Source organism: Arabidopsis lyrata (genome assembly GCF_000004255.2).
Source record: "Arabidopsis lyrata subsp. lyrata unplaced genomic scaffold ARALYscaffold_7, whole genome shotgun sequence".
Lineage (NCBI taxonomy): Eukaryota > Viridiplantae > Streptophyta > Magnoliopsida > Brassicales > Brassicaceae > Arabidopsis > Arabidopsis lyrata.
The window spans coordinates 14,330,262-14,339,470 of NW_003302549.1; the positions used below are offsets into that span (position 1 = coordinate 14,330,262).

The 9,209-nt window shown below is 29.8% G+C and overlaps 1 protein-coding gene across 3 annotated transcripts; it reads left to right on the forward strand.

The window, feature by feature from the left end:
- Positions 1 to 106: 106 nt before the first annotated feature.
- LOC9304380 (actin-related protein 2/3 complex subunit 4) lies at positions 107 to 3,358 on the forward strand. Of its 3 annotated transcripts, none has more exons than XM_021019990.1 (10): positions 107 to 213; positions 308 to 396; positions 857 to 928; positions 1,178 to 1,243; positions 1,593 to 1,645; positions 1,756 to 1,783; positions 1,883 to 1,957; positions 2,181 to 2,285; positions 2,719 to 2,812; positions 3,069 to 3,358. In XM_021019990.1, the coding sequence occupies exons 3-10, from the start codon at positions 926 to 928 to the stop codon at positions 3,218 to 3,220; spliced, it is 576 nt and encodes a 191-aa protein (XP_020875649.1). In that variant the 5' UTR covers positions 107 to 213; positions 308 to 396; positions 857 to 925; the 3' UTR covers positions 3,221 to 3,358. The 3 variants fall into 3 exon arrangements, with proteins under 3 accessions (XP_020875649.1, XP_020875646.1, XP_020875647.1); XM_021019987.1 differs by having other exon boundaries at positions 108 to 213; positions 2,719 to 2,808; XM_021019988.1 differs by having other exon boundaries at positions 119 to 213; positions 314 to 396; positions 2,719 to 2,808.
- The last annotated feature ends 5,851 nt before the right edge of the window (positions 3,359 to 9,209 follow it).

Here is a 9,209-nt window from a genome sequence, read left to right on the forward strand (position 1 = left end):
CAGAATTTTGCTGGGTTTTGTGGGTCAATGAACATTCCATTTGATACTGACCAGATCCGGTCGGAGAGCCTGGTTCGGTTCGGTTTTGACACATTTCGTTTCACTTCTCCGGTCAATTTGATATGTTTAATTTCCCGAGCTGTTGCTTCTTCGTCGATCGCTAGATCTCCTTACGATCTCTCTCTTCTCTCACGAGTCTCCAAGTCGTCCAAGGTATGCAATTGCTCACGATCATGGTTTTAGGGCTTTTTCTTTGACCGATTGATTCATAGGCTCTGATTTAATTGACTTTCTCATTTTCCAAAAGTTTCAGACTTTTCAGTAGATTTTGTGATTTGTGTGATTGGGTCTCTCAATTTCCAAACTAGAGAGCCTCCGCCGTCTTTAACTATCCCGGTAAGCTTCTCCTCCACCATTCCCATTTCTTTGTGCATCGGGTTTAGAGGAGATTAATGAGTATTTGATTTTGTTTAAAGTTTAGTTTAGTTTTTGTAACTTTTCATTAGTGCAATCTGATTTAGTTTGCTACTTGCTCATGTCTCATTTTCTGTAGATCTCAAAGTAGAAGGATTGCTAAACATGATTAGTCTCTATTCATGTTGAAACTTCACCTAGATTAGTCTGGATTTAGTCAGTGCCTTGTTGTTACTTCGAGTTGATTTCATAGAAACTCTAACCTCGGGGATCTTGCTATTTTACTCTCTTCTTATCAGGTTAAACATTTGAGAGGGTTTGGTTTTCTTGTAGACATTTGATCCTAAAGTTGCTTTCTTCTTGATGTTTAGTATATAAAGTGGTAACCATAACTGTCTGATACTAAAGATGCTTTCTTGTTATGTTTGGATTACTTTTTCAGCGCATAACGATTCATCGAAAGAAAAAGAATCCTTACTTGTATTGAGTAGAAGAACATAATTTCTAAAGCATGGTAAGAACTTCGAATGTAACTCTCTCATTCTACCTATCTCGCTACATTAAGGGGGAAATTTAAACTCTTCTCATCCTCTATATGAAAATAGTAGTTACTCTTCTGCATTAACTTTTATACTTCACAAAGATTGTATATCATTCAAACATGTCCTGGTTAGAAATAATTCATCTAAAAACGTCTAATGCATGCTGAGTTATTGCGATATTTAGTTTAAAATTTGCTTCTGATGGGTCTTTGATATTCCAGGCAAACTCATTACGGTTGTATCTAGCATGCATAAAAAATACACTCGAGGCAGCCATGTGCTTACAGGTACAAACTATTTTGGTTCAATATATCATGCCATAGGTCTCAAAGTTTTTACTTTATGGTTTACTATGTTTAAGGCAATAAAAGGTTCATGTTTGCGTAGTCCCTCATCCACGTTCCACCTCTGGTGTGTTACTCTCACGTATTGGTTGTTTACTTATTGATTAGGGATAATGTACAATTATTCACTTTTACTTTTGGCATTTTTTCTCACAATATTTGGTGTTGAATTTAATGTCGAAAAGTCTTTGCATTTCGTACAAGTAGGTGAAAGGGGCCATGTAAAGTCCTTGTAAGATTCAGCTTTACATGGTATATATTCCTGAAAGCTTCTATATTTCTCTTCCTGCAGAACTTTCCTTGTCAAGAAGTCGAAAGGCATAATAAACCAGAGGTTGAACTAAAGTATGTAAGCTTGTTACAAGAAGATGCATGTGAGGATCGAATGCTCTTGTGCCATTGTCATTTCAAGTTGTAGAATCTTACTATCACCATGTTTTTGCTAATTTTTGTAGGACAAGCCCAGAACTTTTACTAAATCCTGTAAGAAGTTTGTTTGTTTCCCTCTCAATTCAGCATTGATATTTCACCCTCTTCTTACCTTGGTATTGTAGTTGACTGTTATTCTTTTGCAACATGCAGGTATTGATATGCCGTAATGAGGCTGAAAAGTGTTTAATAGAAACATCTATAAATTCACTCAGGATAAGCCTCAAGGTGATTGTTGATCTTGCCTTAGCTTTTCCTTCAATCACTTGCAAGAAGAGCTCCTGTTGACACACTGTTCAACATAGGCTTTGAGTTGTTTTCCTTTCCTGTACCAATTTTTCCTTTTTCACTGTATCCTTTCAGTCTCTCTCCCGAGATAACTTTCCTGAGCCGTGACTTGAACGTATGTATTGTCCTGCTGTTAAAAATATGTGTTATCGTTAATTGACAGGTCAAACAAGCGGATGAACTTGAAAACATACTAACCAAAAAGTTCCTTAGATTTTTGTCCATGAGGGCAGAAGCTTTTCAAGTACTGAGGAGGAAGCCAGTGCAGGTAGACCTTCTTCTTAATTCAACGCTTAGCTACTTGTAAATGCTACTATTTTTTTATCTGGCTGTTGTAATGCATTCCCTCTTCTGTTGAGGTTCTAATTATGATGGTGAACGTATCACTAATTGGTTATATATGACATCCACAGTTTTCATCGCTTTTTCTTCATTTTAGCGTCCTGCCCTAACACTTTATAACTTCACATTATACGCTTAGGATGATGGATGGTTTATATGTACCATACTTGTGAATTCTTTTGAAATTTTAAATCATGGCACAAACCTTTCATATCTTTTTCCCTTTTATGAATCATGAATCATCTCACCATGTGGATATGCATGACTTGGCTTTAGATGATTTACTTTTTATCCCCTGCACTGTGTGAATGATTCATTCCCTGATCCGCTTCAATTGGTTTCTCTGTTGGTATGAACAGGGCTATGACATTAGCTTTCTAATAACAAACTACCACTGCGAGGAGATGCAGAAGCAGAAGCTAATCGATTTCATTATTCAGTTTATGGAGGCAAGTGTTTTTCCAAACCTAATGTTTTCTTAGTAGCACCCGAACAATGAAATATGTCTTGAGTAGACTCACATCGTTGTGTTTTCTCACAGTACTAATTTAAGAAGTAGTATTCTGAATAGTTGGCCTTTAAATTTGAGTTGTTTCTACAAAAGTCGAAAGAGATTATTTACTCTGATTATGTCCTCCGATATACTTATCTCATCTTAATCAGATTTATAAAACTTGAAGTGTAACTATTTTTACCTTGAAAACTGCAGGATATAGAGAAAGAAATAAGAGACTTGAAGGAGTCAGTGAACACCAGAGGACGACTCGTTGCGACAGAGTTTCTGAAACAGTTCATGTAAAGCAGCACTTGAGGTATTATAATGTAACCCCTCATTGTATCAACCACTCATTATTTGGTTAAATTCCATATACACTTAGACATTCTCTTCATTGTGCTACTTCCTCTGTTCTTCTAACACAACTGAAATACCGAACCATCGGCTTGGTACATTGTAGCGTATGTAATGCAATACGTATAAAATATGTTCTGTTGATCGTAGATGTTGGAACGTACAATCCCAGAAACCAAAATGTTGTTTTATTTACCACAAAAGGACCAACAAATTGTCAATCGTTAGAATGTTCCCTATGCATAGATTCACAACACATACCAAGCTCTTGTAGCTCGTCTGGTCTACGAAGGCACACTAATTTCGATGCTCGGGGAGGGCAGTGAAGAAGGTACATTAAATTATGAAGACATAAACCATTATTATCAGCAAATTCTCAAATCTTATTATATAAAATATGGTTTTCAAAGTTAATAACTCACCTGATTGTGACATGTGTCAAATCTATCAATTTTAGATTTTGCCATGGTCAAATAAATATTTTCTTTTTATTAATTAAAAAAGGAAAAAGATAATTATAAATTTAAACAGTTTTAAATATAAAAAGATCACTATAAGGAAACTATAATATATTTTCATAAGAGATTTTTCCATGTGGCAAATAAAAAATGGTTTTAACAAATTAAAAAATATGTATATTTTCCATAACAATAGAAATTAAAAAATTATGCTAAACGTTTTATTTATAAATTACTAACTGTACAAGAAAAAAAATTAAAATTAGAAAAAAGATTGTAAATACTCACCTCTTTATAAACGAATAGATTGTCTCATATTTTCTCACCAAGCAAACTAACTTCTTCAGAACCACTACCATTTCTTTAACTTCATTCTATAGTAAAGTTTTTCCTCTTTTTTTGTCATAAATTATTTTTAGGATATTATTAGTAACTAACTTTTGACTCAAAAATAATTAAAGAAATAGTCATGAGTAGAAACTAACGTTTTTCAGCGATGTAATAGCCCTCAAACAAAAGACAAAACATACATGTAATTAGGATTTTAAAAACAAAAAATAAACACTAATAACACGAAATCTAAAAATAAAGAAAATCAATACTGGAATTTTAACGACGAAAGAGAGACATCCACCTAGAATCAGAGGAAAAAACAATGTCATTTAATAAAATAGCATATCATACTAAAAGAAATAGGAGTAACATGTGATTGTTAATGGAGGTGACGATGGTGGTGGTTGATGGTTACGGATGTGGTGATAGATTGACTTTAAAAATAACATGAATCATGTAAATATTATTTATCATATATTGGAAATATATCATGTCATTTATATATATTTATAGATGTGGTGATAGATTGACTTTAAATATAACATGAATCATGTTGTTGGAAAGAGACTCGGCTCGATGCCAGAGGAGAAATAAGATCAGTTAAGAAAGAGGAGAAGAGGCGGTAATGGTGGTGTTAGTTATAAATAGGCCAACATTTATATTAGATTGTGCATTATGCATAATAAATCTATTTAAAAATAATTAAAATGCTACATTTTCTAAAATTAAAATATAGATGTTTATATAATTTTAGTTAAGCTTAAAAAAAAAAGTGATAATTTCGACCAGCAACCCGTGCAATGCACGGGTCCATATCTAGTACATTATACAGTAGAACCTCTATAAATTAATACTCGATAAATTAATAAACACGATAAATTAATAAATTTTGCCGGTCCCGAGTCAGGCCAATATAAAAATTAACTAAATTCGATAAGATAATAAGATAATAATTTTTTTGAAATCCCTATATAAAAATATGGTCCCTATAATATCATAAATTAATAATCATGTAAATTAATACATATATATAAATATATATATATATATATAAATATATATATATATATATATATAAATATATATATATATATATATACATATATATATTAGGGGTTTTCATAAAAATAGCCAAAATTTACTTTAAGTTTTCAAATTTTATAATATACATCAGTTTTGTTTTAATAACTAGAATTTAACCCGCGGTACACCGCGGGGCTATATTTGTTTTTAAGAATTTTTTATTTTTGAAGATTAACTGAAGATATAACATATTAATTTGTATTTTTAAATGTAATAAATATCTATGTATTATTTAGTGTATGATTAATATTTTTAGGTTTAATTTAAAGTAGAGGTATGAAATCATACAATTCATTAAGTAACGATGTATGGCGGATTTAAAAAATTTGAAATGTTTGGTTGTTTTGGGATTTTAATATGAAAATATTTAAAGTATGTAGGAAATGTTATGTATGTGAATAAAGGATTATTTGGCTTTGTTTTGTTTTGTTCTAGTATATATAAAGAGAAGAAGACCATTTCCGCGGGACGATTTGATTTCTAAAATTTGTGACTTTTTAAATTTTATGAATATGTATTATATATAAAAGTTTGCAACTTGTTTCATTTTTGAGACATTTATATTTTATAATTTATAATTTTCATTAAGTAACGGTATACCGTGAGATAATTTTTTGTTTTATATAATTTTTAACTAAATCACGCTGATTCGATATGTCTAATATGGGTGGTGTTAAAAAAAAAAATTTAATCTGTACTGAAGCAACGGGTTAATGATATTATTGATTCAAACCCGTCCCGCCATATAATCTTGTTCTTCAATATAATTTGTCCCGTGTTATTTTAATTTTTTATATGTTCAAATATTCATAATATTATAATTTTTATTTATTTGAATATATCAATTCTAATATTTTAAAAAAATGAAAAGTTTAAAACTTACACTCTTTCTATATTTTTAATTTTTAAAATTGACACTCTTTATATATGCACTTCTAAAATATTCTATGCATTTCAAGTTATTAATAAAAAATTAAAAAAATTGAAATCAATTAAAAAAACAAATCTTTGTTAATAGGAAACCAGAACCTTTATTAATAGGAAACTGGAATCTTTAAAAAAAAAATGAAAACCAAATAAATTGACATCTCATTATTACTGATCTTTCACATGTAAATCAATTAAAGAGTTAGAATAAATATCTATATATATTTTAAACAGGGATAATCTCTTTTAGAAAAGATAATATAACTTTCCATGTTTTGATTTTGGCGAGGCGAATTAAACACACCACCACCTCATCGCCAGCATTCTGAGAGGCATTCCAAAGGGATTCAACAAATATCTCTTATAGAGTATATGGTAAACGTTAACCACTACTATATAAAATGCTTATTAATATAAAATATCAAAACACGTAAAAGATAAAAAAAAAAAAAAAAAAGGAAGAAAATAATTGGTAGCAGATATTTTGAAACAAATATGATGTCCTAAGCAATCTTGCTAACCCGAAATCTGATAAATAAGCGTTGCATTCATCATCTAGGAGGATGTTGCTTGGTTTAAAATGGTGAAGCACCCGTGGGACACATCTGAATTTAGTAGCACTATCATAAATATCAAATTTTATTTTATATGTATTTGCAATTATAAAAAAAAAAAACAAAAAAAGAGAAGGAGAACGTACATACCATTGTGACAGTAGTTCTCCCAAACTTGTCTTTATTTATAAGGAGAGAGAGTGTGTCAAGCAATTTAGGTTTAACAAAAAAAATATAGAAAACATAAATGATATTGCCATTTAGTATCTTAACAAATTAATTATTTATTTTTATCTTAACGATTTTGGTATTACAAAAATATTTAAGGAAATTAAACAATGTTGCGTTTGGAAATATTTAGCATTAATTTGAATATTTGAGATTTTAAAACAGAAAACGGAAAAAGGGGTGAAGACTTTTCAATTAGGATATTTCAGCATTAATGTTATTCGTATTAGCATATCTGTATTAAAAATCAGTATCTTACTCAAATATATCATTAAGGGTTTTCGAAATTTAAGGAAAGTAGGATATGTAGGATTTAAAAATTTTTGATATTGCCATAATCGTTTTGTTAAAGATTATAACAAATCTCGTTTATTTATTTTTTATGACAGAATTAATTCAAGATCCGATTGCAAAAAAATCCGGGTCAAAATAATGAATTAACCCGACCCACCAATGGCATAAGTTGTAAATACTTCTCAACTTCATGATTTATTTGCTAATTGTGATCCAAAAATGTATATATAGATCGTATAGGTTTTTCAAATACAACTATAGATGTTATTATTTATAAATTTTAATTTATGTATATCTTTATATATGTAAACTCTATAATCTTTGTTATTCATTGTAAAAAAAAAAATTGTTTTCTCTTCAAAATATAAATGTTTAAGTCTAAAACTATAAAATTTATAACATCCAAAACATTACTTTTATTTCGATCACATTGTTTTCCTCATATTTTTTTTAAAAAAATTCAACAATGAAATTTTTTTTTTTATAAATTAATATCATTATAAATTAATAAAATATCATGGTCCCAATATTAATAAATTAATACGACGTCGTCTTTTTATACACCATAACCCAAAATAGGAGTTACTGGGCTGGGCCGATTAATGAAACTAACAATCGGGAGAATTATTAGTACATTTGATTACTTTATTGCCTCCTGAAGAGAAAAATTCAACGTCGTCATTTCTCTTCCCGGCGTCGCCATCTCTATCTAATTTAGTCCTGCATCGACCTGATTAGAACTGTCAATTGGTCATCCGACCATGGGCTAAGCCCAGTCCAAAATATTATAGACGGTCCGTGGTCAGCCCATAAATAAAAGAAAAATATCAATGGATATGCTCACACAACAGTTTTGGATTCCGGCGGAGTCTATGGTTCAATTTTCGGTTCAATTGTGGTGTCATTCAAGTAACAAAAGCAAGATATCATGTGAGTTTGGAGGTTCATAATCCAGCGAACTGTCAGTGGTCATTATAGGACAAAATTTGATGATTAAAGTTTTTTTGGCAAAGTTGGAAGAGGAGATCAGGAAATATGGTGAAGGGTGTCTCGGACTTCGTCCCAGAGAGATAACGTACCCGTTAACCCATAAAACTTTGTTTAGACCGTAAACAATTTGGTTAATCTATTAAACGATCTTTTAGTAATCATTTATTAAGTTTGTATCTTTATGTTTTCTTGTTTAGTAATGTATTAACATGGTACAAAAAATATGTAATTCGCTACAAAAAACTTTATCTTTTTGATAAATTTTGTATCTTGTTAATATTTTATATAACACGTTTATAATTTTTGTATTGTGTTAAATGTTAATTTTTCGACATACAATTTACTTTCCATGTTAAATAAATAAATAAATATCTAAATTAATACATAATCATTTGTTAGGTATCTCATCGGTGTCCTAATTTATCAATATATAATACTATTTAATGTATTAACAGATTAATATTAATATTATTTGATGTATTCAATATCTTAACACGTTACAAGTATGTGTAGTGCGTTATCATTATTGTTATCGTTACCATTCTATGTAATTTGTTTATAATATTTTTATCATGTAATTAATTAAGCTTTTTTAAAAATATATATTAATTCACAATTCTAAATTAATATAAAATATTAATTTTGTATGATATGATAACTCGTTTAACATGATAACTATGAATGTAACACATATTATATGAACTTATCACGATAATATATCATTTAACATGTAAATAAAATAACTGTTCACATAGATGAGCAATGTCGTTATGTGGTTGATAAATATTATCCGGTGGTGAACAGTGTCGACGTCAGAATGAACAGTGTCATAGATATATTGAAGTAGGAAAACAAATTTTTTAATCAATGGCATTTTTGTTATTAATCATAGGTAGAAGGAGAAACTTGGTTTATTTTTTCTTTCTCTTTCATAATTACTTAATTACAATATTATCATACATAAATACTTAATTTTTGGATCGTATGGGCATATCAATTAATATAGTCCTAAATAAAATGGATCATCTGGTCTAAAGACCAATTTTGTCCATGGACATAATGGGCTAGCCCATACAGACAATTGGTTGGCCCAGTTTCATTAAAAATTAGGGTTATTCAATTTTGGGGAAAAA

What these genes read in the sequence shown, in the direction of transcription:
- LOC9304380 (XM_021019990.1), top strand. An exon ending in CACTCAGGATAAGCCTCAAG is followed by an intron (nt 1,958 to 2,180) that starts GTGATTGTTGAT and finishes GTTAATTGACAG; the next exon opens with GTCAAACAAGCGGATGAACT. An exon ending in TATTCAGTTTATGGAGGCAA is followed by an intron (nt 2,813 to 3,068) that starts GTGTTTTTCCAA and finishes TGAAAACTGCAG; the next exon opens with GATATAGAGAAAGAAATAAG.